Source organism: Osmerus mordax, chromosome 14 (assembly GCF_038355195.1).
Source record: "Osmerus mordax isolate fOsmMor3 chromosome 14, fOsmMor3.pri, whole genome shotgun sequence".
Lineage (NCBI taxonomy): Eukaryota > Metazoa > Chordata > Actinopteri > Osmeriformes > Osmeridae > Osmerus > Osmerus mordax.
The window spans coordinates 8,235,921-8,263,671 of record NC_090063.1 but is presented as its reverse complement, the minus strand read 5'-3'; the positions used below and the strand labels follow the sequence as shown (position 1 = coordinate 8,263,671).

Below are 27,751 nucleotides of genomic sequence, written 5' to 3'. Positions count from 1 at the left end.
ATTTTCGACTTGGAAATTATGGGTAAGTGGTGTTGTTGCCTGTTTCCAATCCCTTTCCAGATGCTTATATAGTCTAATAGTCAGATGCCTTTTAAGCATCATTAAAAAAAGTATGTAACTCAAACTATAGTTTCACCTATCCTCGGTCCTCTGCAGCATTTGTCATTTTATGTGCACGTGTGTAGCGTGTGAGTCAATAAGGATGTGAGTTGGATCACTATTTAATCATCTATCCTGTGCACCTTGTGTTGGGTCGGAGAGGGGAGCCAGGCCTCTGTAGACCGAATCTATTCTTAGCTTCCGGAGTGGACGACGGGGGGCAACAGGAACAGTCTGGTGTGTCTCAGAGTTTGATACGTTACGGACCTACTTTATTGCAAAGCCGCACTGTCACCGACCCACACACTCAGTTTCTGTGAGGAAGTACGTCGACCGTTAATAAGAGGTACGAGTTGCAAGCTTCTGGTGATGGTTTCGCTGTGTTGACTGTTGTAACGGAACCCTTAGAGACAATTACACTGACCTCACAAATAGACCTGCTGTAATGTGGAACATGGTTCCGCAAGACCAACCAATGTGCGAGCGCGACATTGTGCGTAACCCACTTAAAGTAAAATAATGTTTTATGTGTTGACAGGTGTAAGCGTCTGTCTTACATTAACAGTTTTCTTTGAACACTGCGTCTATTCAGATTTAGTCTACCGTACCGAAAGGTGTTAAATAGCATACTTTTTAATGTCAAATGGACCTTGATGTTGAGGTAGGTTCACGATGTTCTCTTCCACACCCCGTGTCGTTGTAGCTAATCATATTTTAATTTCAATCACGTTCTCAACCTTGATCTAGATACACTGCAAGGTTAAACGTGACATGTAGAGATTTGATATCTTAAAGCGAGTTCATATTTTTGTGTTCAACTATGTTCTGTTGAGAGTTGACCCTTTTCATAATGTTTGCATATTATGTCGCTACCATCTGGAAGTTGTTTTTCTTTCGCTCTATAGCGCTGCATACTACACTACAACAGTTGTACATGTCATGCCTGGTTATTTTTACTCACTGCTGGCCGGGTGTGTGTGTATGTATATATCGTGCTGAGGAGATTTATGTGTGTGTTGATTGACCATGAGAGTAGGCAATTACCGTATTACTTGTCATGCACTGGGCCAAGTTTGCTTGCCAATCAAGTGATCTGTGTGGTGTGTTTCTGAGATATAGCCAAGCTTTCAAGTGTGTGCCTTAATGGAATCATGCCTTAATGAAATGTCAGACAGGTGTTGATATACACACTCTTCTTGACCTCCACTTGACCCCAAGCCCACTGACTACTGTGTGTGTGTTAGTATACAAACAGTCATGGAACCCATTCTGTTTGTGACCTGTCAACCTGTAGACTATCTAGTTAGAAATCTAACTGTAATATTATGCTTGGCCAGTCAGGTCTTTTTTCAAGAGGAAGTCCTCTCCATCCTCTCCAACCATGGAGGGGCTGTTCTTCGAGGTGAAGCCCAGGGACAAGGCCCTCAGCCTGAGGAGTTCCAAAGACCCTCTCCCCAGCAGCCATGGCTCTTACCAGATCCCTCCCTCCCTCCCTGACTACCCTCTCAGGGGTGGTGGTGGTGCTGTAACTGAGGCAGAGGAGGAGGACCAGGAAGAGGAGGAAGTCCAGTATAAACTGACCTTAGTTGGGTCTCTACCCGTCCATCCTCTTACCACTATGTCCATGCTGCCCTGGGTGGTAGCTGAGATTGTGAGGCCTCCGGCTGGAGGGGGTAGGCCTGAGGCTCCTGGTTTTGGATACACACACCTCCGAAGCAGGAATCTGGACCATGTTCCTTCTACCACTGAAGGACACAATCAGTCTGTGTGTCTGTGTGTATCAGCATCGAGGGTGCAGTGTGTGTGTGTGATGGTGGAGGCGGGGCTCAGGGAGGCATGGGACCCCCTCACACACACCGTGCTGTTTGAGTGTCGCCCCCACCACCTGACCAAGCTGCTACACAACAGCCAGCAGCCCAGCAGCTTCGGCTGCATGCTGAAGGACACAAACACCTGCACCTGCTACGTCTTCCAGAGCTGCGATTGCACCAAGGTAACTGTGTGTGTGTGTCTGTGTGGGGTGGGGGGGTTGACATTAAAAACCCTAATCTGTGATGCCAGAATCCTTCACACATACACACGCTCAGCTGCTCAGGGTACACATGGAGGCAGATCTCACATTACAGACACAGAGAGAAAGAAGATGAAAAGAGAAACAACATTGTGTACGTGTCTGTGTGTGGGAATGTGCGACTGACCGCATCGGTATTTGTTATGATGAGAGTATCTGAGAGACATGGGATCCGGTCATGTTATTTCAGGAATTTGTACACTCACCCCTAACACACACATACACTAACACACACAAACACACAACATCTATGCACACATACCAACACACTCCCATACAAACCCATCCCCCAACAATAACCCCCCACACCCAACACACACACAAGACCAACACCAACATTTACATTTAGTCATTTAGCAGACGCTCTTATCCAGAGCGACCAACACCCGATGGAGTGTTAAGCTGTCAGTCACTTCTCAGGGTAGGTCAAATCAGACATGGTGGCCATCTTTCTTTTCCTTCAACTTTGTGGCTGGTCATCCCACCCATTCCAAACATGTCTGACATACTAATGAGCCACACAGTTTGACATCATCTAAGAGATGTAGGGAGAAGAACCATTCAAAAACCTGGACATCTCTCTATCTCATAAACAGGATGTAGAACTAGGTTACCATGGAGACCACTTCCTGAGACAGAGCTATTGGTGTGTGAATCAATGAGCATCAAGTATGAGAGACTTGCGTTCTCAGTCTTCTTTTTCCTGTGATTATCTACCGTGTCAATCCCTTTTCTCTTTCCTCTCACATACACTTACCCACTCTCCCTCTATATCTATTTATCTCCTTCCCTGTCCCTCCCTCTCCCTCCATATTTCCTCACTTTCTGTGGCCTGGCCACCTGTTAGTCTAGTGCTGTCACAGTGCAGGCGCACACACACGTTCCACTATGCTTAGTACTGTGTGCGTGTCTTAGTACAGTAGGCTATATTTCAAAATAGGCCAAGACTTTGGATGATATTGTAGGATTTTAGTATTGGTTTACTCCCAACATTCCTGCAAGAGAGAGAACACGAATGAGATAATCCCTTCATGCCACACTGTGGCGCTGTTAAACCGTGTATTCAAAAATATATATTTTAAGCTCCGTTTTAACGTTAATAGGCTAATGTTCAAGGGTCATGTCCATGTTACTTTTTTGATCCATAACTTTGTTCGGAGAAACCAGACACTTGAATAGTTGAGCTATACTTTCGATCACTTTTCTTTGAACCTTTTGTCTTGTGTTTCAATTAAGTAATTTGAGTGAGTAATTCAAATGTAAACCCTTTGACATTAAATTCCTCCGTTACTCTTGCCTCCCATGACGGTTGACCAACTGGACACTGGATATAGTATCCGAATGTCATCATCAACTTCATAATGGTTTGCAATAAAGTGTCCTAAATGCAATGTAGCCTACACAATGTGTCTGAGGTCAAGCTTCTAAAATGTATCAAACTCGTTGGATGATTTGACACATGGAGTCGCGCGCCTCTTAGACAGCGGTTTGTTCTGTCCAAAGCCAGGCTCGAGCGAGGAAGGGGTGTCAACTTCCCACTGAAAGGGTTTTCTCTACTCACTAAACCGTTCCTTCAACGGCGGAATACCTAAACTGTAGCTCCTTACACTCCTAGGAAAGTTTATGGCGGATGGGATGAGAGCGCGTCTCCAAAAACTCAACTTGTTCAATGTCAAGACGGAACCAAAAGCTGTAAGTGTACTAAAAGTTGAAGTTTTGTAATATATTAGCAAGCTAACGTTAGCTACTACAGTACTGTACTGTAGTAACGTTAGCTATGTCTGGCTAGCTAGCATGGAGTGGGAATACAGGATCAATCAAGCAAAGCAAGCAACCAGCTAGTTGTAGCCACAGTAGCTAGCTGGCCAGATAGGCTACTAAACTTTTTGAGAATATAAAAAACAAATTACATTAATTGAAGCTGTTTGGTTGCATTGTAACCCAGTAAAAACATATTGTAATTTCAGCGTTACATCCAGGGCATATTGTTTATTGTGTGTAGTCTTATGATGCGTTGCTGCCTAGTCTACAGTACTGATTGTTAACTTCAGACGTCAATATGGAAACTGTCAATGCTCTCGTGGTACACTGTCTTAACAAGTCAGTGATGTTCAAAATACATTTGATAGTATCTGACACATTACAACGCACGGTTTGCACATTGTTTTCTTGTTAAAATTAGTGTGAAACTTAAAATGACAAGCCGCCAGTCTGTGTGTATGAATTAAAGTTTTACTTCACACAAGTATCGAGCCAAGGAAATACAGTGAAGTATTGTGTGCAGGTTAATTACCTTTCACTGAACTAAATGATGAATGTGTAAATGATTGTATTGTGTGTAATGAGAGCTTGTGTCTGTTCCAACATCACGTGTGTGTTTTTTTTTGTTACATTAGCAATGTTCAGTGTGTATGCTGGACTGTGTGGAAGGTGACATGTGTTTTGATAGGCATCATGTCAAGGTTTGTAACAATGTTGCAATATGGCTGAGGTCAGGGAAGGAATCTGCTGTTCCTCAGAAAATGACAAAGAACACTGATAACAACAAACTATCTTACTACCCAGCCAGTGTGTTCTTAATACCTGGGGTAACATTAGTTACATGAACATTCTGCTTCGTTTTTCTAAACATAGACAGTATGTGAGTGTGTGAGTAATGGTGGTGTCACCTCCAGTCCATTGTATGCTTGCCAGAACTGCACTTCTGGATCTGAAGGAGTACCAGTCTGTGTACCGTATTAGTCACTCGCTCTCTCTCGCTCTCGCTCTCTCTCCCTCACATGCTTTAAAAAACTTTTATACTACCTTCCACCTCAGCTCATGTGACAGTCACTCCCCAGTTAAAAAAAACAAAGCACTAAACCAGGGACGTGTGTGTGTGTGTGAGAGAGAGAGAGGTAGCTTAAGTGTTTGTGGTTGACTATGCTACATTAGATCACAGTGTTTGTGGTGGTCTGGCTGTTTAAGGTGTAGTATGTATTGTGGCTAGTTGCTATTCCTGGTCTTTGTTCACTACTACCAACTCGAGTTCTGACTCAACCAGTTCAATAATCCCATTAAGATTAGATAGGCAGGAGGTCTGGTCTGTCATGCTCCCCACTTGGTAATCACTTTAGTTCACTATCAGACAACAACACTTGAATCTCTTTCTCTCCCCGTGTGCATGTGTGTGATCACATTTCAATGAGCCAGCCACCATCTTCAAGCTAGTCTTGAAAATTCTGAGAAAGGAGTGACATCGCTATCTTGGACTGTGTCTGTCTCCCTCAGTTAGACCTTCCTTCTCTGGTCTTCTCCCACTCTCTTTGTGACATGTCAAAGAGCAGACACATTACATTTACATTTAGTCATTAAGCAGACGCTTTTATCCAAAGCGACTTACAAGAAAGAGCAAAAGGTGCATAGGTCAATGATCATAAACAACGAGAGCCCCAAAACAATGTGGGTAGCCAAAACAAGACGCATACATTGTGAAAAGCAAATAAGAGCCAATGGGTAGAACCAGAAGAGCATTTAGTTAAACAAGTTACAATTAAATAACATGATCCTCAAAAGTGCCCAGAGTGTACCTGGAGGAAAGTTAAACCATGACTGTTTGTATACTAACACACACACAGTAGTCAGTGGGCTTGGGGTCAAGTGGAGGTCAAGAAGAGTGTGTATATCAACACCTGTCTGACATTTCATTAAGGCATGATTCCATTAAGGCACACACTTGAAAGCTTGGCTATATCTCAGAAACACACCACACAGACAGGAGAAGAGCTTGGGTTGGGAGCGCACTCTTGAAGAAGACCGTAGGTGGCGGGTGGGGGTGTACGGCTGGACAAGAGCCTGGATGTAGTGCGGGTGCAGTCCTGTTCACCGCTCGGAAGGTCAGTACCAGGGTCTTGAATCTGATGCGGGCCGTGATGGGTAGCCAGTGGAGGGAGATGAAAAGCGGGGTAACATGGGAGCGTCTGGGTAGGTTGAAGACCAGGCGGGCTGCTGCATTCTGAATCCTCTGTAGAGGGCGGGTTGCACATGCTGAGAGACCGGTGAGAAGCGAGTTGCAGTAGTCCAACTTGGAGAGGAACAGTGCTTGGACTATCAGCTGGGTGAAATGGATGTTGTAGAGGGTGAATCTACACGACTGGCAGACTGCAGCAATGTGGGCCGTGAGGGTGAGCTTGTCATCCATGGTAACCCCGAGGTTCCTGGCAGAGGATAAAAAGGTCAACGTCGCAGATCCCAGGGTGATTGAGAGGTCGTGGGAGATGGAGGGTTTGTCTGGGATGATGAAGTTCTGTTTTGGCGAGGTTCAGCTGGAGGTGGTGCTTGGTCATCCAGGCGGAGATGTCTGTGAGGCAGGCCTCGATTCTAGCTGAGATCCCCTGATTAGTCGGGGGGAACGACGGGTACAGCTTCGACATTTGTATGTGTGCCTTACTTTAAGCAAACATTCGAAGCAGAGCTGCTGTAATGACACGGCAAAGCAATCAAAGGGAGAATGGGTGAAGAAGGGCGGTATGATGGTGAGAAAATAGTAAAGAAATAGGGATTGTGCAATGATGCGGTAAACGCATGTTCTCTGATAACCACTCGACTGGTGTTTGTTTTGTGTTTTCTGACCTTGCACAGCCGTGTGTGCAAGTGTTTCAGCTTCTCTGTTTGTGCCACTTCCCTGCCTGTTATGTGGTTTAGATGTATCTGTTCCTCAACCAGAGGGGTATTGCATACACACCGACACTGCTGTCATTCTCACCACACTCTTAACGCACCCTTTTTTTTGCCCAGCTACCTTCCTGTTCCAGCTACAGTGCCAGTAACCATTTGATTATTATCAGTGAGAACAAGGTTTTTGTCTGACAAAATGTTTAACAGTAGGAGGAGAAAATGCCTATATCTGTCTTCTCCTCGCTCCCTTCTCTCTCTTCCTGTCATCATCCTAGTACTCCACCATTCCTGTTCCACAAGGGCAGAATACATTCATTAAAGAGAGAGGAGGAAGGAGAAGGTGGTGAAATGTGAGAGGATGGGGTGAAGAAAAGTTTAGGGAGGTTGAGAAGATTTAGGTACTTTACCATTAAGGCTATCTGAGTGTGGCATGGTGCTGTGGCGAGGGATGAAGAGAGTTGCAATAGAGTGAGGAAGGGAGGGCGGGCTGAGGCAAGATCATTTTCTGAAAGAAAGACAAGAAGGGAGGAAGTCTTTTGCTTTAGATCCCTCTGTTCTCAGGGTTAAGGTTCTCCGGAAAGAGGGGATGCTGAAAGACATTGCCTAACCAAGATATTGAGAGAGAAAGAATTGAGGAAAGGGAGGTTATCAACTTTTCAGTAGTAGAAGGAGAGAAGGAGAGAGGTAAGGATGTAAGGTTTGTGTTGCAAATTGCACCATTAGCTTGGCTTTAAACTGACTTTGAAGCACATGTTGTCATGAGAAAGAAGCCAAGAGATGGAAGCCAAATGTAGGTTTAATGCAGATTGGTAGACGGGAGAGAGGACGCTGGTATGGTAGCACTCAAGGGAGGTGGCAATATTTAGTTTTGTGATGCGTATCAAATCGTGAGCTGAGTGTATTGTTACACCCCTAGCTGTTACACAGTCTATTTTCCACATCTGGACATTCACTGTCAGGCTCAAGGCTACCAAGCATGAATGAGTCTTGCAGATCACACTGCATTGGCCTAACCCTAACCTAGGCATAAGCAAACTAAACTAAACTCCATGAGCTTTGTTAGGCCCAAACTAACTTTTTACTAAACTTCTGATCAACCCCTGTATTCACCTCCCTCAAAAGCATGTTTGCTCATATAGGGTATATGGCTCAAATGAGCATTGTCACATTACAACCTAGTTAAAGTGTAACAGTTGTTTCTAGGAAAGACCAAACACTCTCACGTACACACACTCTGGCTCACACACTCTGGCTCCAAAACAAGCAGCTAACTAGCAACAAATTAAACATGATAATTTAGTTCTAATATCAGAGATCAGGCCTCTGCTTTGACTAGTTCATTATGAGTGTACGTACCTGCATAATAATGTTTGTTGTTTGAGTGAGCACTTTGTTCTTAACTCTGTTCTTAATGAAAAGCTCTACTCAAGTTCTAGAGTTAGACCCAAACTCAGATCTGGATTTAGACAGGTCATCTCCAGTCAGCTAGTAGTACTAGGCTATATCCTCAGATCAGGGTGTTCACCTGGTCGAGATGATCCTGAAGGTAAACTGGGACTGAACAGAATCACACCCAGACAAGACACAGCAGGACCTGAACATTCTGCTGCCTCAGAACAGCCAAACCACTGGATGGTTAGGTCAGACACCACAAGTATTACACACACACTCTCTCTCTCCCTTTCCTCTCTTTCTGTCTCTCTTTCTTGAGGGATGCATTCACATGTGACTTATTTCTGCCATCTCAGTGTTGGTAGTGTTGCCACTTGCCAGTACTTGGAAGCTGTTCAAGTTTTCCACGAAAGACAAATTGGCGAATTATTATACGGCCTGTAGTTTAGACTTGTTTGCTGGAATGTCAAAAGATCCTTCCAAATCTTTGTGATGTGATTTCTACAGTGTGTGCACACAAGTCATAAGCCTGGGACTGAATACGTATGTGAGGATTCAGGTCTCCTCATAGCTCACCCCACCAGAAAAGACACACACACACACCAACCTTCTGATACTCTAGGTTAGGTATTGGAAAATGACCAAGCTCGCAGTGGTCAATGTTCAACAATCTACAGTTTAAGGAGCACATTTTGGGCTACTAAAGACTACTGTCTCATTCTCGCTCTACCCCTCTTATCCCCTCCCCTTTCCTCTCTCTTGCTCTCTGTGTGTCTCTCTCGCACATCTGACATTTCCAGATGAGCAACTTTTTCCCCCCTATAACTTAGAAGTACACAGAACACACCTTATACAGGCCCTGGCTGTGTGTGATGTTGTCTCCCAGCCAATTAGCAGGAGATTTGCAACCATAAAGACCTCATTATAGTTGGTTAACAACAGCAGCAGTGGGTTTCGTGGTGATGAGTTTTGTGTCTTGATCACAAATATCTCCTTTTGTCCCTCTCTTCCTCCTCCATTCTACCACCTTCTTCCAGGTCCCTGAGATCATCAGTACGCTAAGGCAGGCTGGTAAGAGCTCGGCGCGCAATGATGACATCACAGACGCAACCAACCGCCCTTCTGATGCTTCCAAGGGTAGCACTTCTGAAACATGCACCTCATCGTCCTTGGTTTCCACGGGGACCTCCGTGCCGACAAACGCAGTCGCTACAGCAACCACTTTCGCCAAGAGGTTTGAGGTCCTGTTCTGCGGCCGCGTGAGCGTCGCTCACAAGAAGGCCCCACCCGCTCTGATCGATGAGTGCATCGAAAAGTTTGGCCAGTCACGGGCAAGCGGGGCCGGGCCTAAAGGAGGTGGAGGATTGGTCGGGGGATTGCGCAGGGCTCTGGCGTTCCAAAACGGGACTGTTGGCGGAATCACGGGACTGGGTAACGAAGGAACAGATAGCCCCCCCGGTGGTCGGAGGCCGGTGCTGTTCAAACGAGACCCCAGCTTCCCCTGTCTGCAGGCCTTGGACGAGAACGGCCTGTCACCAGAAATCCACTCCTCTTCCTCCTCATCTGACTCACACACACAAGCTGTCGGGGTGCAGCCAACCAGCCTGCAGGAGAACAGGACCATGCTGTTCATGGTGGGAGGTCTACTCAATCACACACACACACTGACTCACATATTTGATCTATACTGCTGACTTTGTATTCTTATTTAACGAGGAGAGAGACTGGTTTCCTCAAGGCCTCTGTAGCTGTGACTTAGCACTTTTAAATTACTCCCAATAGAAGCATAACCTTCGACACAAATACACAGAGACAGAAACTCAGATATCTGACACATATGACCTCTTTGTGACCCTTTGAGACCCCCTCTGCCAACTCCTGCCTTCCAGGTTACTATCCAGGCAGGAAGTGGTCAGCACTGGCACAGGAAACCGAGTAGGGAGATGACCTCGTCAGCAAAGATGATCTAACACATCCTGCTGTTGAGTTAGGCTTAGCATGACATGCGCCATGACCTCATTCAGAGGGGATCAGAACAGATGAAAGGGGCAGTTTGAGGTGATGAAATTGGAAAGCCCCAGGGATCAGCTGACTGAAGGGGACTTCTTTGGAGATAAAGAAAGGATGGAGGAGTGGAGGGATATGGGGAGGGCATACACAAAAAAGAGGAAATTGAACTGTTCTCATATTTACAGTCTTTTGTATATTTTTTTTACTTGTCACATTTCACTGACGTAGAACGCTAGAACAGAGAGCTGCATGAGGTCGACTGGAAACGAGGGAGGAAAACGGAGAGGACTGGCTCCAGAACCTCTCTAGAACTCTAAACTAACCCAAGAGGGCGATGCTTGTCTGTGTTTCAGGTGGGTAGGTGTCAGATCTTCCTGGTCAGTCCAGACACCAAGAAGGTATCCATAGAGAAGAGCTTCAGAGAGATATCATTCTGCTCACAGGTGGGTGTCGCATTTTCAAGTGGGTGTCGCATGCGCGCGTGGGCAGGTGGATGTGGTTGTTCACTAGACCTGTAAAGGAGACCTGTGTCTGGGTCATTTTCTAATCTTGTAAGGCATACCTTTACCATGATAACAATGCAAGTCGTAACTCCCTTCCCGTCTCTGCCTTTCCAGGGTATCCGTCATGTAGATCACTTTGGCTTCATCTGCAGGGAGACTGTGGAGGGAGGCAGCTGTCACTTTGTCTGCTACGTCTTCCAGTGCACTGATGAGGCCCTGGTGGGTGAGGGGGAGAGGGATGGAGGGTGGGAGAGGGAGGGAGAGGGATGGAGGGTGGGAGAGGGATGGAGGGTGGGAGAGGGATGGAGGGATGGAGGGTGGGAGAGGGAGAGGGAGAGGGATGGAGGGTGGGAGAGGGAGAGGGATGGAGGGTGGGAGAGGGAGAGGGATGGAGGGTGGGAGAGGGAGAGGGGTGGGAGAGGGGGAGGGTGGGAGAGGGAGAGGGAGAGGGATGGGGGTGGGAGAGGGAGGGGGATGGAGGCCAGGAGAAGGAGATGAAGGTGAGTGGGAGATGAAGGATGGAAGGTTGGAGAGAGATGAGGGTAGGAGAAAGGGATGGAAGTATGAGAGAAGGATGAGGGATAGAGGGATGATGTGGATTGATAAATTGTTTGTGGTTTTTTTTTGCGTTATTTAGAAGGGGTTGTGGAAGCTTCTCATCTGGAATAGGTGGATGGATGAACGATTAGTTGTGTTGACTGACCAGGTCTCCTTGTGCTCCTCCTCCTATCCCAGGTGGATGAGATCATGCTGACGTTGAAGCAGGCGTTCTCTGTGGCCTCCCTGCAGCAGACTGTGAGGACCCAGAGCCTGCAGTGTGAGGCCTGCCCCATTCATGTGCTCCACAGGCTGTGTGAGAGGATTGAAGGTAGATAACGACCACCTTTACCAGCCACTAACTCCACCACACCTATACTCTACCCAACTAAGCAACACCTCCTAACCCCAAACCACCACCGAAACCACCACCTAACCCCAAACCACCACCTAAATACCACCACCTAACCCCAAACCACCACCTAAACCACCACCTAACCCCAAACCACCACCTAAACCACCACCTAACCCCAAACCACCACCTAAACCACCTCCTAACCCCAAACCACCACCGAAACCACCACCTAACCCCAAACCACCACCTAACCCCAAACCACCACCTAAACCACCTCCTAACCCCAAACCACCACCTAACCCCAAACCACCACCGAAACCACCACCTAACCCCAAACCACCACCTAACCCCAAACCACCACCTAACCCCAAACCACCACCTAAACCACCTCCAAACCCCAAACCACCACCTAACCCCAAACCACCACCTAACCCCAAACCACCTCCTAACCCCAAACCACCACCTAACCCCAAACCACCACCCAAACCACCACCTAACCCCAAACCACCACCGAAACCACCACCTAACCCCAAACCACCACCTAACCCCAAACCACCACCTAAACCACCACCTAACCCCAAACCACCACCTAAACCACCACCTAACCCCAAACCACCACCTAAACCACCACCTAACCCCAAACCACCACCTAACCCCAAATCACCACCTAACCCCAAACCACCACCTAACCCCAAACCACCACCTAACCCCAAACCACCACCTAACCACAAAGTAAATCGAATCACCATCTAACTAACTCAAACCCCAACGCTAACCCCAACCACACCTAACCCTAACCATTACTTAACTGTTAGGGTTACCACGGTCATGGGAAAACCTGGAAAGTCAGGGAAAGAAACATTGACCTGGAAAGTCAGGGAAAATTCATGGAAAATGGTAAAAAGTAAGGGGGAAAAAATAACACATTACCAAAAACAACAAACAAAAAAAAGCTCAGTATCACTGACAGGGTTCCCACAGGCCTTGAAAATCTGAGAAGGTTTGTGAAATCTAGAAGAGTATAATAAGGCCTTTTCGTTTTTGAAACTGCAACAAAATGTGCCTTGAAAGTGCTTGAATCCACAGCAGAGTTATGAGTTATTGCTTCATGGTGGGTTTAATAAACATGTTACGTAATAATTTTACGTTTATGAACTATAAACTTTATAGTTCATAAACATAACATTATCTGAGTCATCTCCAATGTATGTAGCTCTCCCACTCGCTAAACTGATGATCTAATCACCTCCCCTGTCCTCCCACTGAACTTGCCTGTACTGGAAATGTACAATGTCACAAGTCACCCTAACCTCAGTCTCTCCAGTACCACCAGTCTACATGGGGCTTTATTGACATGATGGAAAAAGTGTTTTGCCATAGACAACAGCAAAAAGCAATTCCATTAACACTAATCAAAGCAAAAGAATCAAAACGTAATTGTATTGTTGTCTGTTGGTGTGTGAATACGTTTTCTGATGTGTGTGTGTGTGTTTCTTCAGGTCTGCACCCATCTAAAGCCAAACTGGAGCTACAGCGACATCTGGCTGTCCTGGAGAACCAGGAGCAAGCCTCCGTGTTTGAGAACACCATGGTGAGGCTGTGTGCTCGGGGCGCAGGCAGGCAGGTAGAGACAGCCAGGCGTGCTAAGAGCCATACAGAGGGATCTGGATGAGAACCTGCTAGTCCACATCTCTAGAGTTGAGGACAGCACTGTCATTCACTCACTTATCCTACAATCAATAAAGACGTTGGATTTCAAACAGGAAGCATGGCCGACTAGGGAATGTTACATGTGGAATGCCCCCTGTCTCATGAGAACCATTTCCCACACACACACTCCTGGCTATATTGACTGCCTTCTGAGAGGTTACAGTGCCTCCAAGTGGTGTAGAGGAAGAACTGCAGGGATTCCAACCACCGACGTACTCATACCTCTCTCTCTCTCTTGTGTGTGTGTGTGTGTGTGTGTGTGTGTGTGTGTGTGTGCACAGAGGGCTCGTCCTAAGAGCGACCAGGAGGAGAACGAGCTGGTCGTGTCCAGTCTGAGGGCCCTTTATGAGGAGAAACAGAAGACTCACCAACACAGAGAGTCTGGGAGCAGCAACAAGGTTCCTGCAGTCTCCCTCCCTCCCTCCAGATCAGTGTGTCCCTTCTCCCCACTCTGCTCCTCCTCCTCCCCCTTTATTCCTCCTCTTTTCTCCCTCCTCCCGCTGTCATTAGTCATTTTTCTGCATGCGTCAATGGTGTTTGTGTGTCCGCGTCTGTGTGTGCTTTTGTGTCCCTCCGTGGTGTGTCATGTCCCTCCGTGGTGTGTCATGTCCCTCCGTGGTGTGTGTGTCATGTCCCTCCGTGGTGTGTGTGTCATGTCCCTCCGTGGTGTGTGTGTGATCAGGTATGTGAGGAGCCTGCCCTAGCAGTGGAGTCTCAGCAGAGCAACAGCCGTCAGCGTCTGGAGCAGTTTAAGAGCAGAGCCAAGCGCTCTCTCACCGAGTCCCTGGAGGGCATCTGGAAGGTGAGGGGGGAGGGCATCTGGAAGGTGAGGGGGGAGGGCATCTGGAAGGTGAGGGGGGAGGGCATCTGGAAGGTGAGGGGGGAGGGCATCTGGAAGGTGAAGGGGGAGGGCATCTGGAAGGTGAGGGGGGAGGGCATCTGGAAGGTGAGGGGGGAGGGCATCTGGAAGGTGAAGGGGGAGGGCATCTGGAAGGTGAGGGGGGAGGGCATCTGGAAGGTGAGGGGGGAGGGCATCTGGAAGGTGAGGGGGGAGGGCATCTGGAAGGTGAGGGGGGAGGGCATCTGGAAGGTGAAGGGGGAGGGCATCTGGAAGGTGAGGGGGGAGGGCATCTGGAAGGTGAAGGGGGAGGGCATCTGGAAGGTGAGGGGGGAGGGCATCTGGAAGGTGAGGGGGGAGGGCATCTGGAAGGTGAAGGGGGAGGGCATCTGGAAGGTGAGGGGGGAGGGCATCTGGAAGGTGAGGGGGGAGGGCATCTGGAAGGTGAGGGGGGAGGGCATCTGGAAGGTGAAGGGGGAGGGCATCTGGAAGGTGAAGGGGGAGGGCATCTGGAAGGTGAGGGGGGAGGGCATCTGGAAGGTGAAGGGGGAGGGCATCTGGAAGGTGAGGGGAGCATCTGGAAGGGGAGGGGTGGGGGGATCTGCAAGGTGAAGGGGAGGGGTGGGGGGATCTGGAAGGTGATGGGTATGTGTGCAGAAACATTCAAAACTAGTGTTTGTGCTGACATGTGTAGTGCTGCGTTTGTGTGACGTCTGTATGTTGTGTTTGTGTACGTAACCTGTGTGTATGTGTTTTACCAGGGCAGCAGCAGGTCAAAGAGTGTGAGAGAGAACAGTGAGGAAGACAGCTGCTCCTCCTCATCCACAATCACCAGCAGCAGTCATGAGGACCCACTGCCCCCCAGCTCCCCCCTCAGGTACACACACACACACACACACACAGCATGGTTGCCATGAAGTGCCAACTTAATAATCCTGGTTCCTACATTGTTGTCCTTGGCAGGTCTCACAACTCCACTGGAGACCTGAAGCTTCTGGACCCCGCTCTCTCCATCTCCTCCTCATCCCTCTCTCTGCTCTGCGACTCTCATGGCCAGGGCTTTCGTCGCCGTGCCAACACCTTCAGCCACCCACCCAGCCCGTCCTCGACGGATTGTTCCCCGGCACACACACACTCCCACACGACCCAGGACACGCCCTCAGCCGCCACCAAGCCCAAGCTGGTCCGCCACTACTCTGTTAGCACCGACACACCACATCAGAGCAAGTGAGGACTTTGTGTGTGTGTGTGTGTGGGTGTGTGTGTGTGTGTGTGTGTGTGTGCACTGTTTGGGTTGAAATAGAAATGTATTTCTTCTTGCTTTTTTGTATTTTTTTTATGGGGAACTTTGTGCTTTCCTACATTGTCCACAGGGACACATTTACACTTCCTGTCAGGAATGGTCCACTTCCTGTTCTGAGAATAGACTGCTTCCTCTTCTTGTAACCTGCTGCCTCTCTTGTTTTTCCCTGATTTTCATTAGCCCCGTCTCTCTCCCTTTATGGGCCACGTTTACATCCTACGTTTCTTTCTCTTTCATTGTCTCCCGCTCACACACACCTCTCTCTCTGTCTCTGTCTCTCTCTGTCTCTGCTCAGACACATTTCAGAACCTCCTTTTCCTACAGCTCTCCACCTGTCCTCCCCCCACTCTCCTCTCCTCTCTCACTGCCCCTCATCGCCCTCCTCTGGGGGACGTCTGAACATAAGGAGGTGAGCGCCTTCATCTCTTCCTCTTCCATCATTCTTTTTGCTGTGTCTTGGTCAACGTTATGGCCAAAAGTATGTGGAGACCTGCCCATCACGCCCATAAAAAGCGTGTTGGACATCCCATTCCAAAAACCATGGGCACGAACGTGAAGTTACCTCCCACTTTGAGGCTTTAACATCTGCCACGCTTTCAGCAAAGCCTGTTCACATGATTTGGAGTGGGTGTCTCTGGGAGTTTGACAGGAAGGCCTGGCTCACAATCGCCGTTCCAAAAGATCCGAAGGGTGTTGAGGTGGCATGCCACTCGCTCTTCCACACCTGCCTTGTCATCACGCCATGTCTCCATGCCCTCCAGGGACTTGACGGATGACTGAAACAGGGAAAGGCCTTCCCCAAACTGTTGCCACAAAGTTGGAAGCACAGGTCTAAAATGTATTTTCTATTCTGTATCATTTAAGAGTAGCGTTCGCTAAAGCCTAGTAGGCCCAGCCCTGAGGACCAGTCCCAGCCCGTCATCCCTCCTCAGCCCAACCTCACAGCAGCCGCTATGCATTCCGCTAGGTAGCGCTCTCCTGTCATCCGCCGCTCCCAGATTGGTGCGTCAGACTGACAGCCAGTGGAGCGTGACTCATCCCTCCAGAGAGCACGTCTCCACCGCTCCAGAGTCCCGTGGCGGAGTGCTTCACACCACTCCAACTGTCACTTGCACATGGCTGATTTTGACGTGAGGCGTCCAGCTGCTCGGGAACCCGTTCCATGAAGCTCCCGACCCGTGGTTATGGTGTTGTCATGCTTCCTGAGGCGGTCTGGAACGCTGGGGCGAGTGATGCCACAGATGATCGGGGTTTTTACAAGCTTCAGCGCTCGGCAGAGCTCGCTCTGTGAGTGTGTGTGTGTGGTCTACCACTTTGTGTCTGGGCTGCTGTTTCCCATAGGCGCTTCTACCTCACAATTCTAGCAGTAGGGCAGAAATCTCCCAAACGGACTTGTAATGGTGAAGGGGGCCTCCCATGACAGTGCAGCGTGTAAGTCACTGATCTTTTCATTAACAGCCAGTGTGCTGTCAGTGTTTGTCTATGGAGATGCCATGCTCTGGATTATTTGCACCTGCGAGCAATTGGTGTGACTAAAACACCTGAGCTCATTATTAGTGGGGTGCTCCACATACTTTTGGCCATATTGTGTATCTCTCCCCAAGTGTTATTTATGATAGCTGTTAAGGACTGCTGTTTATCAAAAATAAAATCCTTTCCCTTGGGCTCTACATCTTTTTCCATCTTGGCATTTGTTTTCTCTCTCTGTCTCTCTCCTTCCACTGCTCTCATCTTAATCTTGCTGTCTCATTCTCATATTCTCATCTCCCTCCTTCCTTCCTTCCTTCCTTCCGTTCTTCCCTCCCTCAGTCCTCTGGGGGGGCTGCGAGCTCGTCTCCGCTCCTCCTCCTCTGTCCCTAACTTCCTCAAGCTGCTGGCACCTGTCCATGAAAATGATCCATTTAACATGAGGACCAGGTACACACAGACACCTGCATGTGCGCGCACACACACATGAACACACACAACCCTTGAAATCCTGTTGGCTGCTCCAAATCAGCTAATACAGTCTCGACTGCCCTATGGTATAGTACTATGCTTGGTGTTGGTGTTCAGAGGTGTGTGTGTGTGTGTGTGTGTTTCAGTGACGTGGCAGCCCTGTCGGTGCCTGGGGTGTGTGTGGAGGGAGGCAGCCCCCTGCGCACTCACAGACACTCCTGGAGACAGCAGATCTTCCTACGAGTCGCCACGCCTCAGAAGAACCCTGACACATCTGGTAGACACACACACTTTTACAAAAACACTATTACATACACTTACTATTACACACATGCACACAATTCAAAACACACTATTAAACGCACACTATCACACACCCCATTACATGGACACAAACCCCATTAAACACACACTGTTACGTTTCTACTAGCACACCGTGTTACTGACTGCTGTGTAGGATTTTGGCCACTAGAGGTCAGTTTAAGGTCAGTAGTTGAGTGGTTAGGATGTGTCCCTAGAGGACCGTGTAACACAGTGGCCTAATCGACTGTCACTGTGCCCACTGTTACATAAGATATAGCCAACGTCAGTCATTCCTCTGAATCAACCTTGGAAAAAGAGGGAGGCGGAGTGAACATGTGGTGTTAGTAGTGTGTGTTCTCTCTGTCTCTCTCTCTGTGTTCAGCAAGGTTGCTGACAGGTGGAAGAGGTTTAGACACGCTCTGTTGGTACACTTTAAGCACCTTTTCTCTAGAAGTACTTGATCTTGAATGTATGTGGGGAGGTGTTTGTTTGTGTAGACACAGTCAACATGACCTTGACAGACCGAGCCACAGGAAAGCATCAGAACGTGTTGACCCAGTTTGCGTGTGTGTGTGAAGGGCGTCGGCTTTGGCGAAGCCAGGGTGTTTACACAGGGAGTGGACGGTGCCACAGTGGCCAAGTGCGTCACTGTGTGTGTGTGTGTGTTCGCCCAGGCATAACGCCTTTCAGGCCGATCTTCAGTAAGTCTTATGTTACATTTACATTACATTTAGTCATTTAACAGACGCTCTTATCCAGTGCGACTTACAGTAAGTACAGGGACATTCCCCCGAGGCAAGTAGGGTGAAGTGCCTTGCCCAAGGACACAACGTCAGTTGACATGACCGGGAATCGAACTGGCAACCTTCGGATTACTAGCCCGATTCCCTCACCGCTCAGCCACCTGACTCCCTATGTTTGCGCTGTGTGTCAGTCAGGGTTTGTCTATACTTATACATATGTCTCTGTGTGTTCATGTGCGCTTGTGTGTATAAGCGTGTGGATATGTGTGTGTTGGCGTTTTGACCTCAGCTGTATTATTGTGTGACTGCTGGTTTCAGAGTGTCCTGTAGCGTTTTAACAGACTGATTGATTTCTACATCTCTCTCTCTCTCTCTCTCTCTCTCACACACACACACACACACACACACACACACACACACACACTCTTTCTCTCTACCTCCCCTCTCAGGTATAAGCATTGAAGTTGTGTGCGTGTTGAAAATCCTGTCACTATATGTAGAAGTTGTTTTTAAACAACAGGGTATTTTAAGATAGTTTGTGATCCACCCTGTAGTTTGGGTGGAGTCACGCAAACATTGTTTTTTAGAACACTGTGCGCGTGTGTGTGTTTGTTTAGTTCAGAGATGTATTTGTTTGTGAGTGTCTTCTACTGAGGGGTGTCTAATGATGTTTAGAAACTACGGCTAGTTATGATATCTGCTCTTTTGTTCCATCAATTGAAAAACGGAGAGAAGAAGATTGGATTCAACCATCTCTCTCTCTTGCCACAACCTCCCTCCATCTCTCAGACAGGGGAGACTGTTGTCTGGAGGCGGGGCGTGGCACCCTGGGGGGCGGCGGGGTGGACGGCGTGTTGGGCGTGGTCCCAGAGGAGCAGAAGAGGCGGGGCGGGGCGGAGCTCCGGGAGCTGTGGAGGAAAGCCATCCTGCAGCAGATACTGCTACTGAGGATGGAGAGAGAGAACCAGAAACTACAGGGTACGCACACACACACGCAAACACACACTCTCACACATACACAAGCACCATGACTTGACTTGTGGAGCAGCACAATTGGTAAGAAATATGTCAATTGTCCTCCTATATAGAGAGCTAGATGTCATCTGCACATACTTTGTGTCGATGGGTTTATTCTCTGAGAGATGAATGTCCTCTGACAGGCCTGCAATTACAGATGCATGTATTAATGTCTTGGCTTACTGCCCTATACTAATAAACACATGCTCACACACACAAAAGCTCTCTCACACACACACCATCTCTGCACACGTTGTGTAGTGTCAGTTCTGTCACCTCCTGTGTAGGTGATTTCAGAGGCAGTCTGAATATCAAGTGACGCCCTCAACCTGACCTTTTTGCCACTTATAAAACCACTCTTTCAAGGCACACACGCGCAAACATACCTTTATCCTCTGATTCACTACCCCACCCATCCCTGCCAACTTGCACGCGCGCACACACAGTGGATAAGGGTGTTGACTGAGAGAATGTGAGCCAATATTGATGCAAGTGTCGGGAATAAGCACTGCCCGGGCTGCCTGTCTCCCTCTCTCTAACTCTCTCTTTCATTGTCACTCTCGTCACCCTTGTTGTCACTAACAACAACCCCCCTCTCTCTCCTTCTCTCCATGCTCTATCTCATCTGGCAGAGGGAGGACTGTGTGGTTGTGGTACCATTCTGAACAAGTTCATTGTGTGGCTTTTTTCCCGTCTATGGGTGTGGTTCACCTCCTTTCTGTTTTGTTCTGTGTGTGTGTGTGTGTGTGCAAGCGTGCCTAGCCCAAACCCTGCCTCATCTACCGAGGTCTATTTTCATAACCGTGTTAACCTAACCCACTATCTCCATGCCTTGGGTGATGATGGTGGAGAGGGAGTAATTCAAGGCCAGGCACTTTATTCATACAGCACATTTCATACACCAGGCAAACTCATTGTGCTTCACATTAAAACATATCATACCAAAAAAAGGGATTACTAAAATACATGTCATACAATAAAACAGGATACAAAAAGAATGCATTTAAATTAAAGAGAAAAAAATCAAAGTGCAAAGTTTGCAATATAGGCGAAAGGATATAAAACATTTTTGTTTTGATTTAAAAGTAGTTGGACCAGTTAGTCTCCAATCTTGTGGAACTTAATTCCAGCTATTTGTTGCTTTGTAAACAGTAAGAGCAATGGAGGGAGAGATGGCGAGAAGGAGATGGAGGAAAAAACTGCAAGAGGCAATAGGGCAGTTTAATGTGAGAGAGGAGGAGTGATGGAGAGTGTGGAGGGGAGGGGAGGAAGGGAGTTGGCTTGAAAGAGGCGGGAGTTCCCTCACCTTGTCTTCTCACTCTGAACCTATTTAACAGTTTGGGTGTGGGTAAGTCATGCCAAAAGGTTGTTTAAAAAAAATAAAAATAAGTGTGTGTGTGTGTGTGTGCAGCCTCTGAGAGTGACCTGCAGAACAAGCGCCTGAAGCTGGACTATGAGGAGATCACGCCCTGTCTGAAAGAGGTCACCCTGGTCTGGGAGAGCATGCTGGGAAAGCCAGCAAGGTCTAAAGTCAAGTTCCCTACGGAGACCATCTACTCTGCTGTCACACAGGGTAGGTATCTCTCTCTCTCTCTCTCTCTCTCTCTCTCTCTCTGTGTCTCTCTCTCTCTCTCTCTCTCTCTCTCTCTCTCTCTCTGTGTCTCTCTCTCCGACACACACACTAATTAACATACACATGCAACAGCACGGCTGTCAAAACAATGGTTTTGCAACACTAGTGTTTATTTCACAGCATCTCTCCCCCCCCCCCACACCCCCATCCTCTCTATTCTCTCTCCGCTCCCCATGCCCAGGTGTTCCAAGGCAGCATCGGGGGGAGGTCTGGAAGTTTCTGTCGGAGCAGTACCTCCTCAGTCAGGCCGTCCCCTCACGGCCCCCAGCCAATCACACGCCTTACAAAGAGCTCCTCAAACAGCTCACTTCACAGCAGCACGCCATCCTCATAGACTTGGGTACGAGACACACACAGGAACCCACACAGACAGACATACAGTACATACTTGCACATGTATGTATGTCAACTTTCAGGCAAGCCTTTCTTATAGTCCAGATCTAACCTCATTGTGACAGCCCCACCCTCCCTAGAGTGTTTTGACTCACTGGTGTTCATCCAGAGGTACATGGGCGTTAGGTGATGCTGGGGTAGGTTTGGGGCTAGGCCTGGTCAGGGTTAGGCAGGGTTATGGTTGGTTAGTAGGGGTTGGGGTTAGTAGTTAAGTCAACCGGTCATGTCTAGACAACTCGCCCTGGACAACTAAGCAGGTGATGCACGTAGCAGCACACACACGTAGACAAGTACACACACACGCACATGCAAACACACTCGTGCTGGAACAATGGGCGTTTAACAGGGCCGGGTACAGTGCTAATCTGGAGTGGGGTCAGGCCGGGTAATTAGCGTCGTTTTACTAGCTACCAAATGTCTGGTGGAAAATGAAAACAAAATGATGACCATGTCGTCAATGGGTGTTGTATATAGACTGGTGTACGTTAAATCTTTTGAGTGAGGTATGGCGGGCCGCGGGATTCACTTTTAGTCCACATGTCGCCAGCTTAGAGAATAGTCTAAATGTTCACTGCGCATGTGGAAAAAAATCAAAGTAAACCCAAGACGACCCAAAATCACTACCTAACCTACTTTGACCTGATCTCTATCTGAGGCATTCCAACACTAACGATCTAAAGTAGAGGGGGCCTGAAGCAAGAACGCTGTCTCTGCAACCTTCAGCCCATAGTGCACACATGTGCACAAGTACATATAGCACACAGGAACACACACAGACAGTGCATACACACACAGGAACACACACACACACACACACACACACAGGAACATCTAAAGTACAGGGTGCCTGCAGCAGGGGAGGGGATAAGGATCACTATGTACATGTCAGGGACCTTTAACATAATGTGTACACACACACACACACACAGTGTACAGGTCTCCTCTCTCCAAACTTGGCTCACAGTGACACATAATAACATACAGGTGGACTGGTCCAGACTGGAAGCTCTCTGACACAAAACACATCAACACAGCTGCCAATTTAACGTTGTTTTGTGTGAAGAATGTCAGGTAGAAGGGGGTGTTTTGGTACAAAAAGCCCAGAAGGAAAACTATGGGTAACAGAGTGTGAGATTCTGTCTCACAAATATAAACTTACGTGCGTGCACACACACGCACACACAGAAAATCAAGGATCAGATGTGCATTATTCTAACCATATTTCTGTGGTTCGAGTCAAGGAATGGTCTTCATTCTTGCTCCCCGGCACAGTACAATTATCGCAATATCATCTTAAGTACTGGATCACATAGTACAGTGCAACAAACATCATGTCCTATCTTGTTCTCTCTCCCCTCTCTCCTCCACGTTTGTCTCCCCCCTTTTCTCATTCACCCCCCCCCCCCTTCTCTCTCTCTCTCTCTCTCTCTCTCTCTCTCTCTGTCATCCCCTTCTCCTTCCCCTCCGTTTCCTCTCAGGTCGGACGTTTCCCACACATCCCTATTTCCAGGCTCAGCTGGGGGCGGGGCAGCTGTCTCTCTACAACCTCCTGAAGGCCTACTCCCTCCTGGACCCCGAGGTACACACACACACACACACATATACACACAGCACAAAACCACACGTGTGCGCACAGCAGAGCACGCACACATTTACACACCGACGGAAAATGGCCCGCTCGCAGCAAAGCCACGCACATGTTCACACAGGCGCTGCAAAACAACCTTGCATAGCAAAGCACACACACACAACAAGGCACACCCAGTATAACAGACGTCCCCCCCCCCCCAGGTGGGATACTGCCAGGGCCTGTCCTTCGTGGCGGGGGTCCTCCTGCTCCACATGGAGGAGGAGGATGCCTTCTACATGCTCAAGTTCCTCATGTACGACATGGGGCTCCGCAAGCAGTACCGGCCCGACATGATCATACTACAGGTACCTCACACACACACGCTAACAACATGTTTATGCACCGCCAGTTTAATGGCCTCCTATTTCTCTCACACACGAGGGCTGTCTGTGTGTGTGTGTGTGTGTGTGTGTCAGATCCAGATGTACCAGTTGTCCAGGCTGCTGCATGACTACCACAGGGACCTGTACCTGCACCTGGAGCAGCAGGAGATCGGGCCCAGCCTCTACGCTGCCCCCTGGTTCCTCACCACCTTTGCCTCACACTTTCCCCTCGGCTTTGTGGCCCGAGTCTTTGGTACGGGGGGGGGGGGAGTCTATTCTGTAATGCTTGTCAAGTAAGCAGGCATAGCTTCTATCAAACTGTGGCCTTGTTCGGCTCTTTGGGATATTTCTTGACAGTCACGCAATCATGTACTTATGTTCACCAACATGTCAACTGAAATATGTTCCTCCCACAAGGCAGCATTCTTTGGCTCTGTGTAAGATGTCAAAGACTTCTGTAAACACGCACACACACACAAGACACCTGCACGCATGCACACACACCTACTCTGTCATCAGAGTTCTGGTATGTTGGGTTCTTTGAGGAACCGTTTCATGTTTGAAGGTGAGTCTTCCGCCGCTTGTTTTCTTCGTCAGCACTCCCTTCCTTTAAACTCCTTCCTTGTAACTGGAAGGAACCGTCTTTAAAGCCATCCCTCTGGCTCCAGCACGCTCCTCTGAGCACAGCGCTGGATGGGTTTCGGTGTGTCTGTGTGGGTGCGTACGTGTGTGTGCCTGTTTGTGATAGGGACATGAGGTGTTTCATATTAGACTTGTCTTTAAAGTGAGGTATGGCCGTGTCTCCATACCTCCATCTCTTACCTGTTTCTCTTTCACCCCATCACCTTTTCCCGTCCTAACCACACACACAGCCCCATGCTAATCACACACACAACAACCACACAAACACACACACACAACTCCACCCTACCCACACACACAGAACCCTTTCCTAACCACACCCACAACCCCACTCTAACCACACACACACACAACCCTCCCTGAACCACACACACCCCTCCCTTAACCACACACAACCCCACCCTAACAACACACAAACCCACCATAACCACACGCAGCCCCACACTAACCACACACATTCCATTCTGTTTTACCCTGGATTACTTATGTTTGTTTATTCAACGCCTTTATTGACCTCAGTGCAGTGCTTCTATCATGCCATCCTAACCCCCGCAGTACACACTGGCCCATGCATTTTGCATCCATGTGTTTAGATATGTCTTTGTGTCTACCTGTTAGGGACTGAAGAGTGATGGTATCAAGTAATGCAACCAGTCCTGGCTGGTACTCTCTAAAGAAACCTCTCTCTCCCTTTTGTTTTCTAGACATGTTGTTTCTCCAGGGTTCCGAGGTCATTTTCAAGGTATAAACATTTTTTAATACACCAATGTATTTGGTGTTTGTATGATGAAGAGAAAGGTTGTCTCTAAAGGATTGTGCTGTGTCGTGGTGATGTCATGTCCTGTCCAGGTGGCGCTGAGTCTCCTGGGGAGTCACAAGCCCTTGATCCTGCAGCACGACAGTCTGGAGACCATCGTGGACTTCATCAAGACCACCCTGCCCAACCTGGGCCTGGTGCAGATGGAGAAGACCATCAACCAGGTAGGCACTTCTGTCTCTGTGGGAAGGGGGGAAGTGAATGACAGGTTTCTTGCTTTTAAAACGATCTTGTTTGTACATGAAATAATACACGTGTTTGGTTAACTTTATAAGAAATGCTTCTGAGAGCTCCCTGGGCGCTTCACCGTTAAGCAGGGCTTCATTTGTGAATCAGAAGGTGCCGGAACGCAAAATGCAGATGAGAGGAGGGCTGACGAGGCAGGCTCCGGGTCCTGAACGTGCAGTGTTGCCAATTTCGCAAATTTGTCCATCTCCATTTACGTTGTTGAGCAGCAGCGAAATGACTGTAATTGTACCTCCGTGTTGTCATAGCTGACAGTCATGTTAAGTTAACCCCCCCCCCCGGCACAAATGAAGCACTGCGGTTAAGATGTGAAGGATTCATTGTGTGTGAAAGAGAGAGAGACAGAGAGACAGAAGTTGTGTATTTCATGAAGGGTTACTTCTTTCGCTGCTATTCAACAATAAGGAACACGGCCTGTCTGTGCCAGGCTGACAGGTTGTGTATTTAGCTTATCTTCAGTGTTGATATAGCCCAGCTCCCGAGTTGCCCCCTGCAGCAGGATCAGCTCTGTGTACAGTCTAGCTGCTACTCTGCCACTACTGGAAGGTATAGCGGTGGTGGCTTGCGGGTCAGATTATTTTGCGGATTTGACAGCTTGGACTGTCTCTCAAAACGGTGAGTGCGGTATTAATAAACCCTGACCCGCACATGACATCTATTTACAGTTCTCTTAAGATAAGATAAGAATCCTTTATTTGTCCCACAATGGGGACATTTGCAGGATTACAGCAGTGTAGAGATACAAAAACTACAAACAAGAGTAAAAATATACAGCATTATGGGTGTGTTTAGCAGTGACTGGTTGGTAACGGGTGTGTGTGTGTGTGTAGGTGTGTGAGATGGACCTGTCCAAGCAGCTGCAGGCGTACGAGGTGGAGTACCATGTCCTTCAAGACGAGCTGATGGACCCGCCCCCCACGCTCAACCAATCACAGCGGGCCGCTCAGCTGGAAAGGACCAATCAGAGCCTTCGGCAGCAAAACTTGGATCTGCTCGAGGAACTACAGGTAAACACACACATTTACTTTTACACAAACAGACACGTTTACTAATACACACACACGCACACACACATACCGCACATTTACTAATAAACACACATCCACCTGATACACCCCCCCCCCCCCCCCCCATGTTTACTGATATAATGTACACACACAACCCAAACATCAACTAATACATACAAATACCCCATATTTACACAGTACACATGCACTCACTCCATACATTTGCAAATGCACACACACCACACTGTACAAATACACCCACGTCCAGTATAGCACAGTACTCCAGGCCAGTATAAAGCATGGCGGTCTCTCCTCAGGTGTCCCAGGCTCGCGTGGGGGGTCTGGAGGCCCGTGTGCAGGTGCTGTCCCAGTCTGAGGGGCTCCTGAGGGCCCAGCTGGGTGTCCTGGAGGAGGACAAGAGCCGGCTGCAGGACACTGTCGCCCAGCTCCACGCCCTGCTCACCCGCCTGGGCGTACGCGCACACGCAGACGCACACGCCGGCGTGGACGTCCCTGCCGACATGCTCCGTGCGGATCTGGGGCTCCCTGATGGAGGGGCGCTGGGGCCGGTGGGCGCGGCCCTTCCCCACCCCCTGGCCCTCCCTGAGAGACTCTAGCCCCCACAGAACTTGCCAGAGGGACAACTAAAGGAGGAGGAGAGGACGTGTCCGCCAACACTCCCTTTATACTTTCTAGGAGTTGACGAAAGACGAGAGAAGGATGGAAGAGACTACAGCACTGAGTTCCCCACTTTCCTCAGTGAGAGGCCACCGCCGGTGACTTCTTAGTTGGTTTGTGAACTTTGACCCCAAAGACCCCTGCCCTTACTCGACTTTAGATATAAACAAACGTGTGAGTTATCTGACCAACTGGCCCCAAAGAAGTACTGTCCGTTGTGAGCAGAGCCCACAGCCACACCAATGCACAGTTCTGTTTGACTGTTGACGTGTATTACAGAGGACTATCTAAGTGCCTGTGTTCTCTGTATGCAGTTAGACTGTAACCTCGGAAAAGACCAAAGAGAATCACTGAGTGATGTAGGGCTTCATCAAAGATGTGTGGAGATGGAGTCATCACCATCACCAGGACCTACCAATGGTGAAGAGGAGACTTGCATTACTGCCAAAGAGAAGCAGTGAGAGATAGAGAGAAAGTTGTGGAGAAATGGTAAGATGTAAAACAGTAAGATGAGTAAGAGGAAAGAGTTTGTCAGTGTGGATATCAGGGGAGGGTGACTATGAAGAGCATTCTAAAGCTGGATGTGTAAGGATGGTTACTGCTGCACACACTGATGCTGTGTAAGGATGGTTACTGCTGCACACACTGATGCTGTGTAAGGATGGTTACTGCTGCACACACTGAGGCTGTGTAAGGATGGTTACTGCTGCACACACTGAGGCTGTATTTACAGGGAGAGGGAAGACAACCCAGTTCATTGAAAATTGACATTTCCAATTATTCCTTCTTCTCTTCCTCTTTTTTCTATAAATCCACCTGATGCCTGATTGGCATCTGCCTCTCCTCTAGACACAGAAACAATCACACTGTCTGTGCACACTTTACTGCCTTGACCGCTGTGTGTGTG

The 27,751-nt window shown here is 48.4% G+C and overlaps 1 protein-coding gene across 2 annotated transcripts; it reads left to right on the top strand.

Moving 5' to 3' along the window:
• The first annotated feature begins 288 nt into the window (after positions 1-288).
• tbc1d1 (TBC1 (tre-2/USP6, BUB2, cdc16) domain family, member 1) lies at positions 289-27,751 on the top strand. 2 transcript variants are annotated; one of them, XM_067249772.1, is made up of 22 exons: positions 289-445; positions 1,437-2,092; positions 9,256-9,852; positions 10,582-10,671; positions 10,846-10,950; positions 11,467-11,599; positions 13,123-13,214; positions 13,615-13,731; positions 14,016-14,135; positions 14,933-15,048; positions 15,135-15,398; positions 17,559-17,689; positions 19,248-19,436; positions 20,887-21,048; positions 21,290-21,448; positions 22,980-23,080; positions 23,293-23,436; positions 23,548-23,707; positions 24,801-24,838; positions 24,946-25,077; positions 25,990-26,166; positions 26,484-27,751. In XM_067249772.1, exons 2-22 carry the CDS (start codon positions 1,481-1,483, stop codon positions 26,781-26,783), a joined length of 3,939 nt encoding a protein of 1,312 aa, XP_067105873.1. In that variant the 5' UTR covers positions 289-445; positions 1,437-1,480; the 3' UTR covers positions 26,784-27,751. The 2 variants fall into 2 exon arrangements, with proteins under 2 accessions (XP_067105873.1, XP_067105874.1); XM_067249773.1 differs by lacking the exons at positions 289-445; positions 1,437-2,092 and adding an exon at positions 3,084-3,862.